Genomic DNA, 23,623 nt, shown 5'->3' with positions numbered 1-23,623 from the left:
GACCTCTGTACAGTCCTCGGGATGGTGAGCAGCTTGGTGGATGTGTCTCGTACAGAGTCGAACACGGAGAGGAACCAAGATTGAATGGGCCTCAGACGTAGTCTGGCCCACGGTGTGACGAAAGTGGTAGAGGCTAGATGTCCCATGGCGACTTGTACTGCACGGGCCTGAAGACGCCTTTGGTGGAGGCACGGTTGCAGAGATGCACAGAGGGCTTGGAACCTTGCCTCTGGAAGGTATGCCCTCATCTGCCGAGAATCCAGCGTTGCTCCTATAAAGTCTATTCGCTTGGTAGGAGTCAAGTTGGACTTGTCGAAATTGACCTGTAGTCCCAGTGTTTGCAGCAGGGACAGGGCAAAATCCAGCTGCTTGAGGAGGGTGTCCTTTGAGGATGCTGCAAAGAGCCAGTCGTCCAGGTATGGGAAGACTGTGATGCCCCTTTGACGCAGGTATGCCACCACGGGCGCCATGCACTTGGTGAAGACTCGTGGAGCTGTGGAAAGGCCAAAGGGAAGGACCTTGTACCGGTAAGCCTGGTGTCCGACAGCGAAGGCGAGGAACCTGCAGTGGTCCTCCAGGATCGCTATGTGAAAGTAGGCATCTTTTAAGTCTAGCGTCATGAACCAGAGGTCTTCTGTAGGAGTGGTAAGATAGAAGCCAGGGTTACCATCCTAAATTTTTTGTAAACAATAAAGTCATTGAGGGCCTGAAGATCCATTATGGGTCTAAGGCCAGAGTCTTTCTTCGGTACAGTGAAGTACCTGGAAAAAAAGCACCGGTTGAACTCAAAGGGGAAAATGGGTTCAATGACGCCTTTGTCTAGAAGAGTGCGCACTTCGTCGAGAAGGGTGTCCGAGGGGACAATTGAAACAAAGGCCGGTTACATACCAGCAGTTGGGACGTCCGGAGGACGTCCCATTTTAAAAAAGGGGCGTCTCTTCTAGACGCACCTGAGTCTAGTACGGACTGTGTCCGTACAATATGGCGCCGGCCCTTCTACATGGCCGGCGCCATATTGACGTATCGGACGCTGAGCATCCGAATGTCGCGCGGCCCTAATGACGTCACGAATGCGCCCTTGGCGCTTCGCGACGTCATCAGTGCGCCGCGGAAAGAAGCTCCTAAATGGAGCTTCTTTTTTGCTCTGTGCGGGAGCCACGCGGTTTGGCTGCTGCAGCTCCCGCACAGAGCAAATGGCGCCGGCGGGGGACCGCCGCAAAGCGGTGGTTTGTATCCTGCCAATGGCTCCAGTTGGTGGGAGCTCGGTGAACTCTAGGGCATAGCCCCTATGGACGATGTTAAGTGCCCAAGAGTCCGTAGTGATGGTGGCCCAGGTGTTGAAGAAAGGGCTCAGCCTGTTGGACGTGACGAGGTGCGCGGGAACACATCAGAACCTCTTCTTGCCCCGGCCATCCTTCTTCCTATACCCTTGTTGGTATCTGGGTTGGGAAGATTGATGCCTGTCTGGCTGGGGAGCAGGCGACCGGGAGGATCGGCCCTGAGGGTTACTGTCCTGGTGGTAAGGACGGTCCTGGGGCTGAAAGCGGTACAGGCCTCCTGGGTGCCAGGGCCGTGACCGGGATACCTCTGGCGGGGGGACTTGGATGGAGCGGAAGACATACCGTGCTTTCTAGCCGCGGTCTTCATCCGGTACCTGAAGCTAAGCTTCTCGTCCGTGTCCCTATTGAAGAGGCCCGAGTTGTCAAAGGGCATGTCTTCAATAGCCGCCTTCGCCTGAGGGGTGAGATCTGAGGACCGAAGCCATGCATAGCGGCAGAGACCTATGGAGCCAGAGAGGATCTTAGATGCACAGTCCGTGGAGTGCCTGGCAGAGATGATCTGCTGTCCCGCCATCAGGTGGATCTCATTCCTGAGAGCTGCCATCATACGCCTCCTGTCATCGGGCAGGTCAGCAATGGTGGGGTCCATCTTCTCCACCAGGAACTGGACGTAGGCCCCCATGCAAGCTGCGTAGTTGGCGATCTTGAGGTCGAGGGCCGCTGAGGCGTAGAATTTCTTCGCCAGACCCTCCAGCTTCTTGCTGTCCTTGTCGACAGGCGAAGAAGAGGTTTTGGGGGCGAAGGTGGACTGGGCACCTTCCACAATAGCTGAATTCAGCTTGGGATGGTGTGACAGCCAGGACGGGGCCGACGGAGTAACCCGGTACAGGTTCTCGATCTTGCGAGACGTCGACGGGATGGTGGCTGGGGAGTCCCAGGAATGCTTCGTGATCTTTTCCAGGGACGGGAGGTAAGCCAAGGCTGGAGGAGCTGGAGCCGAGCCGTGGATCCTCCTCTCCACCGGGTCAAGGGCATCATCTTCCGGATGGGCGACTTCCAGCTTGAGAGCATCAGCCATCCGTATGACCCTGTCGGCAAAGGCCCGGACGTCATCCGTGGGCGACGGGACAGAAGGGCCTTCGGGCACAAACGGGGCGTCTTCATCTGAGATGGGAGACACGGAACGAGGAGAGCCCGAGCCAGACCTCGAGGGGGATGGGCTGCATCGTCTGAAGAGAGGATCGGATGCCCCAAGATCGTCCCGGCGGGAGGTTTCATCATCCGGGCAACGGACCCGTGAATGAGCACAGAGGTTACGACGCAGACGGGACGGGTCAACCGGGATGAGGTACTGTCCCGTGTGCTGGTCGTGAATGAGATCTGGGAACGCCTGGAAGAGGTCCCGATCATGCTCTGTAGGGGCAGGATGGTCTGCAGCCAGAGCCTTATCAGCTTCGGTACCTAGCGTAGCCCGGTCCCGTGAGGCAGAGCGTGGCCTTCTCCTTGGTGAGGGCGAAGGAGATTTTGACCTCAGCCTTTGAGGAGAGAATGGAGCATAGGAGTCCTGGAGCTCTCCTTCCGATTCAGAGTCCACATTCACAATCTGTAGGCTATCTGCCGGTACAGAGAGGTGACTGGTGAGGAGGACTCTGGGTTCGAGCGGCACCATCCGGGAAGGGGCCGGTAAAGACGGAGTCGGGGTTTTCACCGGCTCAGCAACAGGCGATGTCGACGGTACTGGCCTCGACTCAGACAGAGGCACTGAGACCATGCTTGGAGGCCCCTTACGGGGGCTCTTAGAAGGCGGCGAGGACGAACAAGCCCGCTTCTTGTCCCGATCGGAGTGCTTATCCCCTTTTCTCTTGGGGGCTTTGGGGGCATCCGACTCCCTAGAGGCTCCAGAGCCGCCAGGCTGGCTGAGAACCCTCTCGTAGAGGGCGGCCTTGAGTGTCCGGTCCCTGTTCTTGAGGGCCTGGGCGGACATGGCCTTGCAGTGGGCACAACTGCCCTGAACGTGTGCCTCCCCCAAGCAGAGGACACACTTGTCGTGGCCGTCGGCCTTGGGGATTTTCACCCCGCACTTGGTGCATTGCTTGAAAGAGGCCATGGTAAGAGAAGTCCGTTACCAGTCCGAAGTCAAGCCGTAGAATCAGAGAAGGTCGTCAAGCCAAAGGGAAAGTCCGAGAGGATAGTCAAGTGAAAGTCCGAAGGTCAAAAGCCAGAGATTCTAATACACAAGAGCAAGCGAATGCTAGCGAAGTTCCTCGAGCTGCTTAGCGCGGCGGAATGAAGGAACTGAAAAGGAGCGGGCCACCAGGGGCCTTATATATGGGTGGGCGGAGCTACCGCCAAAAAGTTGCAGAAAGATACATTGCTTTCTGCCTAGAGAGTCTAGAAGTTTCCGAGGATTGCTGCGCAGGCGCAGAATAAACCCATTTGTGTGATTCGCAGAGACCACGAAGAAGAATCCTGATCTCACAGTGTCCTAGTCCAATGCTCAAACCACTATACCATGCTGACACTTACCTGACATCTACTTTGTCATTTTTTCCCATATTAGGAGGCTTTTTGTTATCCCATACCTTAAACTATTTAACAGGGATATTTTTAATGCTACCAGTTTTTAGATTCTCTTTTACACTTTTCTATGTAGTCCCTGTCTTGTTATATATTTTAACTTTATTTTTACTGTACAACATGGGGGGAGATGATGGCTTACCCAAAAATTGACCCCAAAATCCCAGGTCAACTTATTTATGGGTAACTATGGAAACGTGATAGCAGCTCTTTCAGATTTCCCCATGTGGTGCAGAGAGGAGTTTAGCAAGACATAGCCAAGCAGAAAGAGTCCTGGGTGACTGACTGATATGCTGTTTGTTTAAGGGTCCCCTTCCTGTCCATGCATCTGGCTGAAACGATGAAGCAAAAAGCCTCATTGAAAGTCTCTCTTGCACACACTGAAGGAGCCTCCAAGTTTTATCCATGGGTCATGGCAAAATCCATAATTTTGGCCTCAAAATCTGACCTCAACTTATACATGAGGTCAATTTATAGTTGAGTATATACAGTACTTTAAGCCTCTGAGATGGCAGAAGTCATTGCTACATACTTCAAAGAACCAGAGATAACTGTTTGTCTTTTAAATTAGAATCAAGAAAATTAATACTCCAGACACTTGTTCAAGTCAGTGCAATGCACAATGCCCTAAATAAATACTGGAACCTGCATTGATTAAGTTAAAGTATGTTTACAAATTTAAACACACAGAGGAAGAGATTTCCAAGCACAGGGCTCATGCCAGCTATAGGCCAGCTCAGTAACTGATGGTTCCTATACCTACATTGCTGATGTATTATTAGAATAGTCATTTACCTGTGGCATGAAGATCCAAACACTTGACAAATAGACACAAAATGGTGCTACCACACTTCCTACTCGGCATATCATGCTCCCACTTCCAACAGCTAGAGACCTGAACAAGAGAGAGAGAGAGAGAGAGAGAGAGAGAGAGAGACCATCCACTTTAAAGGGATACCGCTGTAACAGAAAATGTTTTCACATAGCAGACCTATGGAACCCAGTTCTAATTATAAGGAAAAATATATTTTCACTTACCGTGCTACTGTTGGATACAGCTCAGCTGTATACAGGTACGTAAGGCCAAATGCAACGCCTATTGCAAACTTTCCAGCCATATTTGCTACAATAATTAGAATACTGAAATCCTGTTAAAAAGAAACAATTAAGAAAGCATGAGGAGAATCATCTTACCTATGGTCGTTTTCTATTTTTATGTCATCATTTTGATCTTAACTAAACATTTAAACATAAACTATTACTTATTTTAATCATTTTCAGGTAGGTAATGGCCTTGTTTCCTTTAGTTCAGTGGTACTGAAGGTTTGCCCTTGCAACCCTGCCCCTTTATATCTACATGTGGGTGTTGTGCCAACCCCACTTGACACAGTATATAAATAAAGATATTTCTCTATTTAATGTGCTTACTTTCATTCACACATATATATTTGTATTTTAACATTTTATAGGGAAATAACATCATTCTTTAAAGCTGTTTTATTTAGGTATATTCAATATTTAACTCAATGCTCATATAAATTTTACACATAAAAAAGTTTGGAAAAGGGAGTTAGAGGGATCACGGCCTCCAAGTCTTGCACCTCCTGCTTGAACAACTCTCGCACACACCCCCCAGGGGTCCTTGCTCCACTGTTTGAGAACCATTGGTTTAGTAAATAACCCAGCTTTCAAGGGTGTGTAAAGCACAGTAAAGGGGCTACATGTGCTCCCCCAGATATTTTATGGCCCCTAACCCCCACTCCATTGGGAGACATTTGTCTCCAAATGTCCCACTGTGTCTCCCCTAAACTTTGGGAAGGGGAATATGGGCCATTGTGCTTCGTTTTGTGTTGTTGGGGGGATCTTTTTTTAAAAGCTTGACTGAACCTTTTTCTGAAAAGGAAGTGACCATTTCAGCCATTTCCTGGAGTGACTTTAGTCAATACAGCAACCTTTCTTGGAGTGCCCAGTCAGCATAGTGCTGAATGAGCATGTCTTTGATTGTCAGAGAGGCTGCAGACAAACTCTGACACACCTCTAAGCAGTGTGGGACCCTTATTTTATAGAAAAAATGAATAAAATACAACACAAACCTACCCAGCCTGCACAACTGAGTAACGTGATGGGAATGCAGTGGCCAATGCAAGCAGTTACTTGTTTTTAAAAGAAAGGGGGAGTTACTTTTAATTCATTATTTTTCATTGTACCTTAATAAGCAATGCAACAAATTCTTTTTTTAAAAAATATTACGAGTAAAATACAGAAATACTGGAAACAGTTCATTTCCACTACATTTGTAAATTCATTCTGGGCAGCTGGAGGCCAGCTACACTACGGCACTCATTCAAGTTGAATATGCATTGGTAAATCTGCAGAACTGGGTTGCAAAAAAACATACAGCATCACACATGCCATGACTAGATTCTCTTGCTTTTAAGAAATACCCTGTTGCTTTTGGAGGCCTATTCTGTGCTTGGATGGATGCAGATACAAGTCACTTACTTGAGGTATCAGCATTACTACAGCACAGATCACGGCACTTGATATAAGGAATGGAATCAACGTGTTCCTTCGTCCCAGTTTCTCCATTCCTATGCAAGCAATCACATACGCAGGAAGCTCCACCACACCTGTCATTAGAGAATTCACATTAAAATGTGTTCACTGGTGCTTCCAAGCAATTTTGATTCCATCTCTGTATTCATAGCTTTATTGACAGGGAACAGGCAAAGCATGGTTTATTGTTATTTGCTATCAAGTTGACTTTGACTTATGACAACCCTATGAATGAGAGCCCTCCAACAGCTTCAGTCAAGAAATTTCCTGGTCCAAATCCCAGTTCAGTTATTAATTCAACGTGTCAAATCTCTATGTCTCAGTTCTACTCACTCACAGTACAGGTACAATGAGAGCAAATATAATGAATGTGAAAATATATATACCATTTAGGAAAAGTTATTTACATAAAAACAGCTATTATTAACCACTTTTTCCCATGTTTTCTCCCTCATCCAATGTATTATGGAAAAGGTAAACTTTCATATGCTACAAACACCCTGTCATATTCTTTAGTGTGGGATGCAAGATATCTTTGGATTGCCAGTTAATTGGCACATTTATGATTACTGCCAGAATTCTAAATACATCCTAACAATAAACACAAATTATTATTATTATTATTATTATTATTAGGCTGAATCCTCAAGGGATTAACCCACAACTCCAATAGATTTGACACATCTCTCCTAAAAACCCTAAATAACATTTTCTATTATAGAAGCACACACTGCCACAACCATTATCTATTGAACACATATTAACTCCAATGTAATCCTAGTTCATTTTCTTGAGCAAAGCCTTAAGCTGATAATACCAGTCAATGAGAAAAGCATGCTGGCTGAGGGTTTCTGGAAACTGTGGTCCAAAAATGTAACATTCCCAAACTCTGCATATTCTTTTGCAAGATATGTGAGGAGAGGGCACCCACCTCTACCTACCACTTGTTTCTTGTGCAACTCTCTCACCAAGCAACACAAACAACAGCAGTACATGACCAATGATTCCTTCTGGTTCTATTTGGATGCTTTCCTAGGTGCTGCAGTACATCTCCACTCCACAAATCATGAAAACACCTCTCAAATGGTGGTTCTGTCCTGAACATATTGTGATGCTCTACTACTTGTTGATGAGAAATACCAGCTACAGACTTCTCATATAACCTCACAAGTAAAAGGGCCAGAGACTTAATGAAAAGTGAACATTTTGAACAGATGTCCAGAGTGTATCTAAGCTGGCCAGGCCCTCACAGCACACACTGTCTATCCCCCATGTCCGTAGACATGGCTCTGCTTGAAACATAACCACATGCAGTTATCTAGCAGAGCACACATGCAAAACACTGACTGTCAGATGGATACTACACTGCAAAAGTGCATGATGGTATAAATGAGTTTGAAAATCAACAGCGACCCATGGTCAAAGTAGAGATAAAGCATATGCCTCATCCTACCGATCAGACTGAAGATTGAAAGGATTTGAAAATGACTTCTGATTGTGGCAATTACAAGACATTAGAAAAGAAAAGATAAAGCTGTATTTTCGTTGCAAATATAGTAAGTTACATCAAACAATATTTACCTATGAGGAACAGATTTAAATATTCACTGCCTCCAAGGTTCACGGAACTGAGGGAGAATACATAATATCCTAAACTCCCAGTGAACCAAACCAGCCAGATTGTGATTGTCCTTTTCGCAATGTGCCAGTTACGGAACAGATCTAAGATGTTGTGCTTCTTCACGGGAGAATTGTCATTATCACCCGTTCTGCTACTGACAAGACCATCTTGGACTGAACACAGTTCAGAAATTTTACAAGGAGTGCTTACTTTGTTCCATCTTGCCATTGTGTTAATTACTTTTTGTGCTTCTTCAAATCTTCCCTCTGTGAGCAGCCAGAAGGGTGTCTCAGGGAGCATCCAGCAGCACAAGACAAAGGGGAGCGTTGTAATTGAAAGGCCGATCTGGTAGACCCACCATGTCGGTGACAAGTAGCCTACCAGGGCCACAACCATAATTCCCACTGCAAAAAATGCATGGACTTGCATGGATGCCCATGTGCGAGCCTTTATGCCAATATACTCAGTCACATAAACAAACACTACAACCAGATAGCCACTTGAAACCTGAGCGTGGAAAAGAAACAAAAACAAGAAAAGAGAAAATGGTTTTAATCTAGTCTCCTGCAATTAGACAAATTAGGAAAAAAATGGTTAAAGGCTTGCAGAAGTTCAATATCTCAAAAGTCCTCAATCTGCAACAAAGAGGAAAGTGGTGCTCCAAGAACAAATGAATCAAGAATATTGGATACAAACAAAGGATACAATCCAGCCAAAGAGGACTGTAGTGCTGGATTGTATTTGTATACATTTAAGGTCAGTTTATATTTTAAAATGGTAGGCAATATTCCCTGGTTTCCAAAGGAAGCTTTTGGTTTGTGGCCTTAATAAGCAGTACCTATTTTAGAGTCAGTGAATTTCCAGTAAAATCAATTTAGTTTAAATCTAAGAAATTTGGCGTAACTAGAAAGTGCAGTTAGAAAGCACTATAGAAAGGCTAATAACAAAGAATTTTTTAAAATAGTGAAGACAATTTGTTTCAAAAGCAGGATAAACCCGAGCACTTACCATTGCAAGGAGGAAACGGACAATCACAAAGCTAATATAGTCAAATGTGAATGCCACAGCAATACCAAATATAAACTGGCCAGTGCTTGTGAACCACATGATGTTCCGTCTCCCCATTCTATGGAATATAGAGAAGAAAGACATGCATAATAATAAAAATCATACATACTAAACTAGGAGAAGTTTCTTATTATTCCACTTCTATTATAGGCTGGACATCATCATGGTAAAATTGTTTTTCATTATAGCTGTTCTGAATAAAGAAACTGCATTTTGTCCAAACTCTTCTCTAAGATTTTTTCAGCCAAGTTGTTGTTCTTCCTACTCATCTTCTCCATTTGTTTTGCCTTGCATTATCTCTACAGTGGGCCCTTGGTATCTGCTGTGATTTGGTTCCAAGACACCCCCTCCCCATGGATAACAAAATTCTATTTGCGCCCTGAAAAAGCTGGATTGGGGCCGTGGCATGCGGTTACTGTGCACGCGATCTGGCTACGAAAGGACTGGGGCAGTCTGTCAAGACCCTCTGTGACCAAGACAAGATTGGAGAATGTGTATAGCAGAGACAAGGTAAATCAATATTTGATACAAGGAACTGCAAAGAAATCACATTCCTCAAGCATTTTCTTCTCTCAAATGCAATCTGATTTTAATTTGATATATGATTTTTCCTAGTCTATTGCCTGCCCTGCAATGAACCTGCAGTTCATAAGACCATTTTTGTCACAGAGGAAAGTGACTTTAACACTAGTTAATGACAGAAAATCTGTCATACTGGCATGGGTATCGTGACTCTGACTTATAAACAAACCCACAGACACTACTAGCTTCCAAAAATTAAAAATGACTAGCTTGATGAACAGGCATGCAGAATTTTTATTTCTTCTTCTAGTGCAGAGTAAGATGCTTTCTTCCTCTCCCAGTCTGCTGGGTTTCTATGCTGGATAGAATGAAGCATTCAGTCTCTCTTTCTCCAATATGTTCATTCTACCAGACAGAAGGCCTTGTGAGCTGTAACTGCCAGGTAAGAATTTCAATGTATTGATCCATGCCTCCCTTGAATATCATGATGTATATGGCCAGTGCTGTTTAGCAGATAGATATAAGGTCAAGAATGAGAGACTCCAGGGTTCAAATCCTTGCTCAGTCATGGAATGCACCAAAATTTACCAGCAAAAAATGTTGCTGAATTTCAGCAAGAAATGAATTACACCCATTAAAACAAGGAGGAAAGTTTTGTTTTAATTAGTTTTATAACTGATTTGCCCCTGAATTTCAGAAGCAAACTATGAAAGCCTTTATTAAGTAAGAATTGTCTGTTTGCTTTCATGGTTTTTAGGAATTTGCCACCAAATACCAGCACCATGATTTGTCTCTGTGTTTCAGCAACCTGGCTTGGTGAAGAACATAGGGGCACAGAAATAGCCTTGAGAGCCACATGTGATTTACTGACACTGGGTTGCCTGTTCTGATCTGTGCCACCTGAAACACATAATGTGGTGGTTTCCACATTTGGGACACCAGATGTTGATGGACTTCAGTTCCTTGAAGCTTCAAGTAGCATGGCCAATCGTGAAAGATTCTGGGAGATGAGGTCCAACAACATCAGGAGGCACATGTTTGAGAGCCATCCAATGTTACAGGTTACAGTCCTACACACACCTGTAAATAAAGTCTCACTGACCTCAGTCATGCTAATTTCTGAGTAGGCATGTATAGGATTGGAGCATAAGCCTACAGCCCTCTGTACAATGAAAAATTAGATGTGATACCTCAGAGCAGAGTCTTATTCAGCCCAATATCCTGTATCCAAGGTTGGCCAAACAGATGCCAACAGGATGCAAGAAGCAGGATATCACAGCAATAGGTCTATCATGCTACATAGTACAAGTCTTCTCCAGCAACAATGTGGTGCTCCTGCTTACCTGGGATCAGTGGGAACAGAAAGAGACCCATTTCCAAGTGAACATACAATGGATTGTTCCATAAAACTGTGTAAATAAATAGTGCCCCAAGCAACCAAGGTTCAAAGTTTCTACATCCCTTTGATTTTGGCAGGGGAGAGCATGTAATTTAAGGATTGTAAAATTTTAAAGAATGTTTGACTTGGGGAAGTGCTACATCAGGGATGAGAATCATAATATCCCTCCAGATGTTGATAAACTGCAACTCCCAGCATTCGTTATCATTGACTATCCTGGCTAGGGTTTCTTGGTGCTGCAGTCCAACAACATCTAGGAAGCCACATGGTTCTTACCTGTGATCTGCACACTAGTTTTTACTCTTCTTGAAACCAAGGAAAGGCATGTTTCATACTTCATATGAAAACCAAAGCAAGAATGCATTTTGGCAAATACATTCTCAGGGCCATGGAGGAGAGGGCCATAAAAGTGGTTTTCTCCAGGAAAAATAAATAAATCAACCACATATAAATCTACTAGATGACCAGAACATGCTGTACATAAAACAACACAGCAGTGGTCAGGACCAACAAGCCAAAAGGGTTAGAAAACAGAATGAATGCCTGGCAAAGATAGCAACAAGTAACAAGACACAGACCCCTTTCTATGTTGCCAGAAAGTAGTCTGTTTCACAGAAAAAAGCTTGTGTAATTTTTTTTACTAAACCCCAACAGAGCACTCTAGTCTTCATTGTTCATGGAAAGGAGGACATAGGTGTTGAAGCAGTGGCAGAAGGCCAATTGCAAAGCACAAAGAAAGGTCTCAGGTTGAGCCCCATGGCACCTCTTCTTTGACTAAGTCCACTCTTAGGTTCAGTACTCATTGCTTGCTGCCTGCTCTCAACTCTGTGGCTCCATCTGCAGGCTGCCAGTTAGTCCATTAACTACTATGGACAGATAGTCTTGGGCTGCATCTCCACTGCAAAATGAATGAAGCATAACACTGCTTTAACTGCCATGGCTTAATGCTGTGGAATTCTGGGATTTGTAATTTTTTAAGACATTTACGCTTCTCTGTCAGAGAGCTCTGGTGCCATGACAAGCTATACCTCCCAGGATTCCATAGGATGCAGCCATGATAGTTAAACTGGTGTCAAATTGCATTAATTTTGCAGCATGGCAGCAGCTTTAATCTATGCCTTTTTCCAGGATTCAGAGGAGAGTGATGGAGTGAGTGCCAGGAGCTTAGCACACAGCAAAATAAAGTGACTTACTGCTCCCGATTTCAACCCAAATTCAGGCTGCCCGCTGGGCTGTACCCAGATGGTGGTTTTGGGGGCAAAAGCTATGCAATAAAACCAGGAGGCAGCCTGAATTTGGCTTTAAATCGGGAGTGGTAAGTCGCTTTATTTTACTGTGCACTAAGCTCCCCAGTCTTTTCAGCCTACTGATATTATGGATGTCAGAAGCCCAGTTCAGCATGGTCAATGATAAAGGGGTTGTAGTCCAAAATATCTGTCTTAAGAGATCCCCTCAGGCCTCAGTTCTGGGCGCCACAGTTCAAAAAGGACATTGAGAAACTGGAGCGTGTCCACAGGAGGGCGACTAAAATGGTGAAGGGTCTGGAAACCAAGCCCTATGAGGAACGCCTTAGGGAGCTGGGTATGTTTAGCCTGGAGAAAAGAAGGTTAAGAGGTGATATGATAGCCCTGTTTAAATATTTGAAGGGATGTCATATTGAGGAGGGAGCAAGCTTGTTTTCTGCTGCTCCAGAGACTAGGACCCGGAGCAATGGATGGAAGCTGCAGGAAAAGAGATTCCACCTCAACGTTAAGAGGAACTTCTTGACAGTAAGGGCTGTTTGACAGTGGAACACACTTCCTCGGAGTGTAGTGGAGTCTCCCTCCTTGGAGGTCTTCAAACGGAGGCTGGATGGCCATCTTTCGGGGATGCTTTGATCTGGATTTCCTGCATGGCAGGGGGTTGGACTGGATGGCCCTTGCGGTCTCTTCCAACTATGATTCTATGATTCTACAAACCCACTGTAAGTAAGCCCCACTAAACTCAATCATCTCAGGATAGACATGCTTAGGTCATAGGACTTAATAGATCAATCAAGCAATGATCACCACTGTTTGATTAAATGATGTTTCCCCTGTGGTTAACAGAAATACAGCCCTCCCAAGTCAATAGAAATAGTCCTCAAAATAGCTGGAATTGTGGGTTCCCAGTCAAGAGCAAGCAAGAGTCAAGAGGGACACTTTGAATCCCATTTAGCCACTTTTCATCACCCATTCTTCTTTATATGCATAAACTGTGTGAAGACACCAGGGATACCTATGCCCAAATGAGTGCTCAGATGGCATGGCAGTATAGCATAGGTAGTGGCCAAGAGCCAGGTTTAAATGAGATTTCAAATATGTGTAGCATGTTCAAACCAGCCCAAATAGAGACATAGACAGGTGAACAGCATTACAACTGGCCTTCTGTATCTATGGATTCTGCACCCACAGATTCAACCATCCATGGCTTGAAAATATTTTAAAAATACATTCCAAAATGCAAGCTTAGATTTTGCCATTTTATTTAAGGGATACCATTTTACTACCCCGTATATAATGGGAGTTGAGGATCCATGGATTTTGGTGTCCACAGGGGGTCCTGGGACAAAACCTCATTGGATACCGAGGGCCCACTATACATATCAGGACCTAGGAGACAATTCCTAAATGAAAGACATAGACAAGGTGGGATGCAAAATGTCTGATGCAAGATGTCTCAGATTAGGAACTGGGCAGCACACATGAGGGTTTCCCAGGATTATCAAGACAGCTCTTAACCTGGGCGTCTAAGCTTGTTCAGACAAATTCAGTACAGTACCTGTCAGCAATATCTCCAAAGATCACAGCTCCAAAAAGGACTCCCAGCATAAATGTGGGCTGTGTTAATTTGGCGAGCCATTCACGCTGACAGACCAAGTCCCATTCTGTAACAATGGTGCTCTGCCATTTGCTCTGGTCATAGATGAATCCATCTGTACATGGGAAATCCATCTTGTTGCTACTGTATGCATAAGTAAACTCCAAAGTGTCTTCTCGTTTAAACCTACTGCACTGATTAAGTTCCCAAACCTCTCCATTTCCCAGCTGGACCAAGATGTAACTTTCTGTTGATGTCCAAAGTGTCCAAGCATCCTCTATTCTTGAAGTAGATGAATTGTCAATCAGAACACCAGTCACATTCCCAGGGGGACTGCATACAAACTTAGGTGTTACAGCCAAGAAGACAGAGGCCAAGTAGTGGATGCCACAAGAAATAGCCTGAAACACAGATGCAAAATAGACCCATGCCTGATATCTGAAAAGGAAGACAGATATTTCATTATATTCGCTTCCGAGCTCAATATAAGGTGTTGGTTATTACCTATAAAGCCCTAAATGGCTTGGGCCCAGGATACCTAAAGGACCGCCTCTCCCCGTACATTCCGCCTCGCACCCTCAGAACATCTGGGCAGCAATTACTGAAGGTGCCTGGGGCAAAGTTAGCCTCTACCACGCGGAGGACATTTTCCACGGCTGCCCCAGCCCTTTGGAACACGCTGCCCATTGAGCTCCGCTCATCTACCACCCTGGCCCAATTCAGGAATGACTTAAAAACCTTCCTGTTCCAACAGGCATTCCCCGAATAAAAATCCTGTGGGCCTCCCTCCTCTTCCGTGGCCATGAGGTTGGGCTATGGGGCTTTTTATCTGTTATTTTTGGATAATTGTAGTATTTGTATTTTAATCTTTGTATCTTTGTGCTGTATGGATTGTTCCTGTTGTTTTAAACTCTATTGTAAGCCGCCCTGATCGAAGGAAGGGCGGGATATAAATAAAAATTGTATTATTTATTATTATAGTTCTGTTTACCACTGCAATTATACATTGACATTCTGTGCAGTTATATAGAGTTATCAACAGACATACCCCAATTAACAAAACCTCTGACAAAGAAGTTCCTTTTCACAAAGTCTTTTTATCTCAATTCAACATGCCTTTTTCTTCCTTGTTCTCTATCTAGCTGCATTTTTTTAGCTGCATGGCATTGGGGGCATTGGTATGGTAAAGGAGTACTGGAGAAACAAAGAGTTTCAGTGCTGGGTTGCTCGAATGTGTCAGCAGTAAACAATGTAATAAAGCCTGATTTGCAAAAGAATTTGATTCTATCCCAGCTATTTCTACTATAGCTGTGTCAGCCTACCTACAACAAAGAAGGTAAACAGCAGCTGCCTCCAACAGAGAGAAAAGGGGAAAGCAAATGAGCCTGCTTCATCAGCAATTCTCAGCATGTTTTTTAAAGAAGTGTTTTTATTGTTGTGTGCCTTTGCCGTTTCTGACTTATGGCAATCCTAAGACCCCTATCATGGGATTTACTTGGCAACATTTGTTCAGGGGAAGGTTTGCCTTTGCTTATCTCTGAGGCTGAGAGAGTGTGACTTGCCTACAGCTACCCCAGTGGGTTTCCATGGCTGAATCCCCATTCAAATCCTGGTCACCAGAGTTGTCGTCCAATACCCAAACCATGGTGTTGTCACCATGCTCCTTTAAAAAAACGTAACTCTATTTGATCACCAAAATGGAAATCATAAAAAAATGAAAGAAAAAGTTATCCCTGATTGGTTTTTGCAAGAAGTTTTCAAGTGGGCTCAAGAAAGTTCAAAATGTTTTTGTTTACTTATGCGTTATCTGACCTGCTTGTTTCATTTCAAACATACATATTATTACGGTAGATTTGAATAAAAAGTTTGCTGAAATGTTTAGAACTGCTTTTTTTTATGTGCAGTGTAGGAACCTATACCTATTCTTTTCAGGTTGTTTCTGCTTCTGGTACCAAATAACACTCAGGAACACATCTACAGGTATACCTATAATTACAGTACTTTGCCCCCGACTAACAGGGGAACAGACTATCCATCAGTCACACCGGCTAGTTCCTAGTAAATGGATCAGGATATGAATCATTGTGTAGCACGATAACTACAGTATTTATGTATATGTAAATCCCCAACAGGATGCTGACCACAATTTGCAAGTGTCATCATCTGAAATTAAAAGGTGCCCTTACTACATTTTGTTAAGTGTTTTATGTTGTATTAATGATAACTTAGGGGTTGTCTACATGAGTGGGGGGGGGGGAAGCAATTTTACAACCTGTTCAAATGATGCATGTGGCCAAAATAGGAGGAAACCAAAATAAAGCCATGCTCCAGGACTAAACATGGGAGAAAAATAACCCCAGGTTGCTCCAGATCAAGCAGGAAAGCATGAAGTATCACACCAGTGTGGAGACTGTGCACCAATGCGGAGATGGCGGAAGGGGCCAGTGAGCTGCCAGTGCCATTGCTACCTATAGATTTTGTTTTTTATCACCTGCCCATTAAGTGATTGTGTATGCACATGAGTGGTCAGCAACACCATTGACCCACTGCACACCCCATGAAGCAGGTTGCCAAGAATACAATGGATTTAATAATAACATTAATAAACTAGCCAGTCCAACAAGGGGGACATGGGGGGAAGGGGTGCATGTATGGGGGTCTCCATGATTATGCTGTGCCAATGTGTCACTGAGCACATCAGTGCTTCATATGGGTGAAAGGTTGCTTGTGTGATCAAGTGGACACTCATACAGCCAGTTGTGTGGGGTGTTGAATGGGCTAGCAGCTGGGCAGGAGGGAGGCAATCAGTGGCCCTTGGTGGCATGTCCTTGTGCATGTGTGCATGTGTTTGGGGTGGAACAGAGAAAATAATGGTGTGGAGCAGCTTGTACCCATGAATGCCCTGTTTTGGCCAGTCCTTGCTTGCAGAAGAAAGGGGGCAGTGCAGACAGTCAGTCGATGCTCAGTCTATCGTGCGAGCTGGCAGTATGGTCAGCAGTTTCTCTTGTGAATTGGGAAATGCTGGAAATATGCCAGCTCTTTCCCTCCATCTGCTCAGCACCAGAGACAGGTCAGTATTTAAAATATATTGCTCAAGCCACACCATGTCCTACAGCAAAATATGCTTTCCAGTCAGAACAGCTCTCTCTTTCACCACATCCCCATGCTAAGAAATGCTTCACCTCTGGAGCTTCTGGAAGTCATGCATAACAGCTATTAAAACATAGAGCTATGACAGAAAAAGAAGTGGAAAGTAACCTGTTATTTATTTCTCTCCCCCGCCTTCTTTCTTTCTTCCTTCCTTCCTTCCTTCCTTCCTTCTTCTTTCTTTTTCTTGCCAACCCATAACAGATGTTCCCCATTGACTCATAGGAGACATGGAGAATCTAATTTCCAAGGATCTGCCTCCAGACTGCTGTGACTGAAGATAGGCTGAAGCTTCACACCTTTTACAGCATCATAAATATTATGTTGTGAGAAAGCCTTTGTATTTTCTTAAAAAGTGCAGTAATTTCCATTTTCAATTATCAGCTAGAGCCTCTGGAGAGGTTTTTTTTTTAAAAAAAAATCCAGGAACTTTTCTGCCTTGGGTCCCTTTCTGGGAGAAACGTAGGATAAACAGGAAAACAAACAAACAAACAAATGCTCTTTTAACTTTGTGGCTCCTGTTAACAAGAAACAACGATTTTAGTTGTTGTTGTTGGCAAAAATATCCCCACTATAACTTAGATACGCTTTTTTGTGTGTGAAACAACTTTATATCCTGGCTAATGAAAGTAAATCCAACTTGGCAAGTTACTCTTACGAAGTAATTTATTCCTATCGGTTACTAGTTTTGGATGTGTCCTGTTTTTGTTACTTGTTGCATTATTTGTTGTAATTTATCTTGCTTGTCATTTTTCCATTTCATACCCTCCACCATTTCACAGATGAAAACTGGGACATATGGCCAAGCAACACCAGAATGTGGTCAACATGGTAATTAAAGAGAAAGAACATAAACGCTAAGGGAGGCTGCAGCAGTTTCCTTTTGCCTGAGTCTCCTGGGAAGGGCAAGATTCTGTCCCTCTTCTCCTCTCCTTCCACTGAGTTGAATACAAACTACTTTTGCACTATTAACTCCTTTTGTGCCAATGGAAGTAAAGTGAAGCAGAGTGGGATGGGAGGAGAAGAAAGAATCTATTCTGTCCCTTTTAAAAAGCAGCTGAAAAAGTGGGATAACAGAGGATTTGCCGTTGCCAAATTGGGATATTTGGAGAGCATATCATTACATCCTCCTATTTTTAAAAAAAACTTGATAAGAGAATGACATCAAACATGGAAAAATCCACTCAAAAGAGGCATAAGCTTAAAACATTTATTACATCAATGAAGTGCCTATATTCCCTGACCTAATTACAAAAATCAACATATTGGGAAACACTTCCAAGTTCAGAGATAAATTTTCTGTTTGACGTGGCAATATGGAAAAAGATGGAAATCTCGATGACTGCAGTAACTATGAAAAAAATCCATTTCACCAGACTGTTTCCCTCTCTTGAGAAAAGTTCCATGTCTCCAAGGAGGAAAAGAGCTTCAATTTAAGCTGCTGCTACACCACAGAAATGAAGCAGTTTGACACCACTTTAATTTCCATGGCTCCATGCTGTGGAATTCTGGAATTTGTGGTTTGATGGGGCACCAGAGTAAGGCTAAATATCTCATAAAACTACCAATCCCAAAATTCCATAGCATTGAATAATGGCTGTTAAAATGGTGTCAAACTACTTCATTTCTGCAGTGTGGCAGTAACACGCCTCTTTAGTCTCTGACAAGAGTAGACCCACTAAATCAATACAATTTACCTACATGTAGACATCATTCAAGAATTGATTCCATGGGTCTACACTAGTTGGGACTAACCAATAAGATTCAGATTGCAAACTTTCATAAAAGTTTCAGTCTGTTTTGAGGAAAAACACCTCACCTTTACTCTAGACATTTTTAACCACAATATCCTATTTTTTCTAGCCACTTCCAGAGATGGCATTTAAGCTCCGGTTGCTGGCTAATTGTGCAATGTTTGCCTAACTGTTATTACTGCTTTTCTCGTTATTTAATCTATCAGCCTCTTTCTGGCTGATGCTCACAATCAGTTTAAATGCTTCACTTTCAGTGAGTTTATTTCCGAAGCAAGCATTCTCGAGACTGCAGCCAATACTCTTAAACAGATAAGAGCTCAGAATGAATGGTCAGTGGCTAGACTGGCTGGGGAATTCTGGGAATTAGTCTTTAAAAAGTAACATTTCCAATCTCTATTTATACAGTACTTAATAAGTCTGGAATGATTGCAATTTAAAATGGAAGAGAAGCAGGGAGGTATCCTCCAGGCAATTCTGGAAATGAGCCATAGTGGATGCATCTGCACTGCAGAAATAATGCAGTTTGATACCACTCAAACTGCCACGGTTCCATGCTATGGAATCCTGGGGTCATTAGTTTGTTGTGACACCAGAGCGTTTGGACAGAGAAGGCTAAATATGTCACAAAACTACAAACCCCAGAATTCCATAGCATTGAGCCATGGCAGTTGAAGCGGTGTCAAACTGGATTATTTCTGCAGTGCGGATGCAGCCATAGTGGCGCTAACCTTATGAGCAATTGTAACCGAATGCATGCAAAACACTGGGTTTGCAGTAGCTTTATAGGCTTGGCATGTTAAATGCCAGTAAGTGTGCTTAGCACTTACTCTTTAAAGATCAGTCATTCACAAATCTTGACAGAAGATTGGTTTCCCGTCATGTCTTCCCCACAAAGCCACCTGAAAGCCTTCACCCCCATGCTTCTCCACAACCCTAAGGAACCCTCTTGAACAATGTAGAATGGGACACAAAGCACAAAAGAGGTCCACCCAATTTTGGGCAATGTTCTCTTCCCCTCAGCAGCCTTCCACAACACTCGGGAGATTTCCATTCCCCCGGGGCAGACATGTTGAAGGCCAAATGGGACAGAAGGCATGGAAATTTCCTATCGTGACATTCCTTACATTAACTTGTATTAGGAAACAATCTGGCTGGGTCGTCCAGAAGAAAGAAGCTAATTCTAAATTCATTTCATAAACACAGCTGCTTCTTCCCCAAAAAACAACGTTTTAGAAAGTGGGGAAAGAGAAATTTTGAATGTTCCCATTAAATTGGTTTCAGCTTTGAGGTGGCAAAAATATGTGAGGCCAAAGAAAGAGAACTCTGAATCTTCCACATAAGGGGATCCAGAAAATCTTAAAACCATCATACCACAGGATTTTATGTTGCTTTTTCTGTCCAGCCAAACAGCTCAAGTATGAAACTGTTGATATGTAGACAGGAGGGCTACTGTTTGGCTACTGCGGGGTGTTTTTAGGGGAGGAATGTTCTCTTCCTAACAGGTACCACTTTTGCTCAAAGTCCCAAACACACACAAATAAAACCATGATGAAAATACTGTTCTGTCTCTAAACCAAAGCGTATCTATCTGTATCTGTATTCCTCTTCTCCTGATTTACAAAACTGCCTGAAAAGAGACTCAGAAACATGTTTTAAAGGCTAATAGCTCCCTCCTTTCTCCCCTCGCTTCTCCATATCTTCAATCTCTCTCTCTCTACAGGCTCCTTCCCTTCGGACTTTAAACATGCTCTCATTTCCCCAATTCTGAAAAAAAACCTTCTCTTGACCTCTCCTCTCTGTCTAGCTATCGTCCGATTTCTCTTCTCCCCTTTCTTTCTAAGGTTTTGGAACGGGTTGTCTATTCGCGCTGTCTTGAGTTTCTTGAAGCCAACTCCATTCTCGATCCCTTTCAGTCTGGTTTCCGCCCAAGGCATTCTACAGAGACAGCTCTCACTAAGATCTCGAATGACCTTTTACAGGCCAAGGCTAATGGCCTTTACTCTGTTCTCATTCTTCTCGATTTGTCTGCAGCCTTTGACACTGTTGATCACTGTCTCCTAATTGACATACTCTCTGACCTTGGGTTCTCAGACTCTGTTCTCGACTGGTTTAGATCTTACTTGTCTGGCAGATCTTTTGCAGTGGTTGCAGGGGGTCTGACTTCTTCTCCTGTTCCCTTATCTGTTGGAGTTCCCCAGGGCTCTGTTCTGGGTCCCCTTCTGTTTTCTCTCTACACACTGTCCTTAGGAAAACTCATCAGCTCTTTTGGTTTTTCCTACCATCTGTATGCCGATGACACCCAGTTGTATCTTTCTGCCCCTGACCTTTCTCCAAGGCTTGAACAGCAAGTCTCATCTTGCCTTACAGCTGTCTCCCAGTGGATGCGCCATAGGCGTTTGAAGCTCAACATGTCCAAGACGGAGCTTCTTGTCTTTCCTCCTAAGCCCAACCTTCAACACTCCTTTTCTGTCTCTGTGGACAACATTTCCATTCAACCAGTCCAGCAAGCCCGCAGTCTTGGCTTTATCTTTGACTCTTCTCTGTCGTGTATCCCTCAGATCCAGACCACAGCCAAGGCTTGTAGATTCTTTTTGTACAATATTGCCAAAATCCGACCATATCTCTCCGCCTCTACTGCCAAGATCCTGGTCCATGCCCTAGTGATCTCACGACTTGATTACTGTAATGTCCTCCTGGCTGGGCTTCCTTTTTCTCACCTCCGTCCTTTAATCTCTGTCCAGCATTCAGCTGCACGCATTATCACTTCCACCCACCGCTCTGACCACATCTCTCCTGTGTTGGCATCCCTTCACTGGCTCCCCCTCCCTTTCCGCATTCAGTATAAGCTCCTGCTGTCGACGTTTAAAGCCCTCCATGGACTGGCCCCTCCTTACTTATCAGACCTTCTTTCTCCTCACCTTCCCACCAGGGCCCTCCGTTCTGGTAGTCAATGGTTCCTGTCTCAGCCCAGGATTTCCTCTGCCCCAACTAGGATTCGCCCCTTTTCACTTGCCGCCCCTCACTCCTGGAACCTTCTTCCTCCACAAGCAAGAGCCATCACTTCATTAACCAGCTTCAAAACAGAGTTGAAAACCATCCTATTCAGAGAAGCCTTCCCAGGCATCGCATAATTGTCGCTTACTATCTGATGTTCTGTTGTTGGCTGTTTATCGATCCATTTCCTGTATTGCTATGTACTGTATATGCATTATCCTACTTGTGAGTATGTATTTTCCCTGGATAATGATTAACCTTCCATTTTGAAGCCATGCCCTCCCTTCAGTCCATCTGCCTTGGTCCAGGCCTCGGAGGTTGAGAGGAACTGCTGGACCTCTTACCCTTTCCCGTCACCACTCCCTTCTCCTTCTGTGTTATGTCTTTTTAGATTGTAAGCCTGAGGGCAGGGAACCGTCTAACTAAAAAGATTGCATGTACAGCGCTGTGTAAATTTACAGCACTTCATAAATAAAGGTTAATAATAATAATAATAAGTCATAATTAATGCCACTTTGTGCATTACTGGATCTCACTGAAGGACAACCTTGGTCACATCTTAAAGTACCTTTTAAATATCTGTAAATAGTGTTCACACAATCTTTCAGCTGATTAAATGAACTGATTTTATGTGGGCAGACGTAAGTAAATACAGAAAGAAGAGTAATTTCAAAGAAATACTAGGCATCCTGGTAACCATAGCAGAAGCAATGACAATTCAGACAAGATTAAATTGTCCTTCTTTGCCACCTGTATTTTCAGTTGAAGATAACCAATGTAGAGACTCAGGATTAAACTACTATTATAAATCAAGCAGATTACAAATGAAGTCTTAGGCACCTGTTTGATCAGAAACTCAGCTACTATTCTCTCAATGAATCTGTCTGACAGTGAAACCACTCACAGAAGGGAAAGGGCAAAGAAAGAAAGCACGTGCTGACAGTGGCATTACTCAGGGTGCGGACCACATAATTTACAAGCTTTAGAGGTGTATCACCACGTCGCTGTCACCACTTGACAATGCCCTTTGACAATGCCACTCCCATTGTACCCCCACTACCACATTACTGCCAAAGCCCTACAGCCACCCCACTCCACCACCATCTGTGCCCTCTGCCACCATTGTGCCACTATTGCACCGCCACCCTCCACATCACTGCTATCACCCACCCCTGTTCTGCTGCCACCTCCTGCTGCCACTGCCACATTTACTTTTAGTTCCCACACTTTTGAATGGTGCCCTCAACTTGGCACAAGCACAAACCACTGTGTGATTATGGTTTCCTTCTCTACCCTGGAACAGAGGAGAAAAAGAAACCACCACTGTGTGTGGGGGGGGGGTATGAAAACAGCATCTGCCACATGTGCAGTATCCCTTCTTTGCCTCCCCCCCGCCAATTTCACGGCACTCTGAGGTGTTTATCACAAGGAGGTTTTTGCAGCTTTTTGCAGCTCAGATCCGACGTGACTGCGGGTCCATGTGTGTGTTGAAATTGCTGAAATGGAAGGGAAAATAAAAAAGGGGGGGATGAAGAAGACACAGAAATATTCATGAGGCAAATATTCACGCAATTACGCGAGACAGGAAACAAGAACTTGTGCCCCTGTTCACTCCGGAAACAAACAAGGTCACAATGCGTTCAGACCCCCACTGAGCATGCGCAAGGGTGCCAATTCGAATTGTTGAATCCCACCGGTGTGGTAATACAATTTGCACTCACTCCGCTTTGCTTGAATCCGCATCACGTCACTTGCCTTGGATTCGATTCCCCCTCGATTTGGAAGGGCAACGGAAGGGCAACCAGGTGTGATAAAACATTCATGTTATAATGTGAATTTGCATCATTGGACCAGCAGTCACCCTGGA

At 44.1% G+C, this 23,623-nt stretch overlaps 1 protein-coding gene across 3 annotated transcripts in view; it reads right to left on the bottom strand.

Moving 5' to 3' along the window:
* Window positions 1–23,623, bottom strand: part of SLC22A16 (solute carrier family 22 member 16) — a 39,150-nt gene that overhangs the window by 4,225 nt on the left and 11,302 nt on the right. For 2 of the 3 annotated variants that reach the window (XM_042480447.1, XM_042480455.1), the window contains 6 exons: window positions 13,823–14,299; window positions 9,043–9,160; window positions 7,995–8,541; window positions 6,360–6,487; window positions 4,896–5,005; window positions 4,653–4,752 (listed from right to left, as the gene is read on the bottom strand). In XM_042480447.1, the coding sequence (XP_042336381.1) occupies window positions 4,653–4,752; window positions 4,896–5,005; window positions 6,360–6,487; window positions 7,995–8,541; window positions 9,043–9,160; window positions 13,823–14,299 (1,480 nt within the window). Of the gene's footprint in view, window positions 1–4,652; window positions 4,753–4,895; window positions 5,006–6,359; window positions 6,488–7,994; window positions 8,542–9,042; window positions 9,161–13,822; window positions 14,300–17,119; window positions 18,052–23,623 lie in introns of those variants that run through there. The other variant, XM_042480440.1, reaches the window with a different exon arrangement.

This window comes from Sceloporus undulatus, chromosome 1 (genome assembly GCF_019175285.1).
Source record: "Sceloporus undulatus isolate JIND9_A2432 ecotype Alabama chromosome 1, SceUnd_v1.1, whole genome shotgun sequence".
Taxonomy (NCBI): Eukaryota; Metazoa; Chordata; class Lepidosauria; order Squamata; family Phrynosomatidae; genus Sceloporus; species Sceloporus undulatus.
This window is presented reverse-complemented; position numbering and strand designations above follow the sequence as displayed.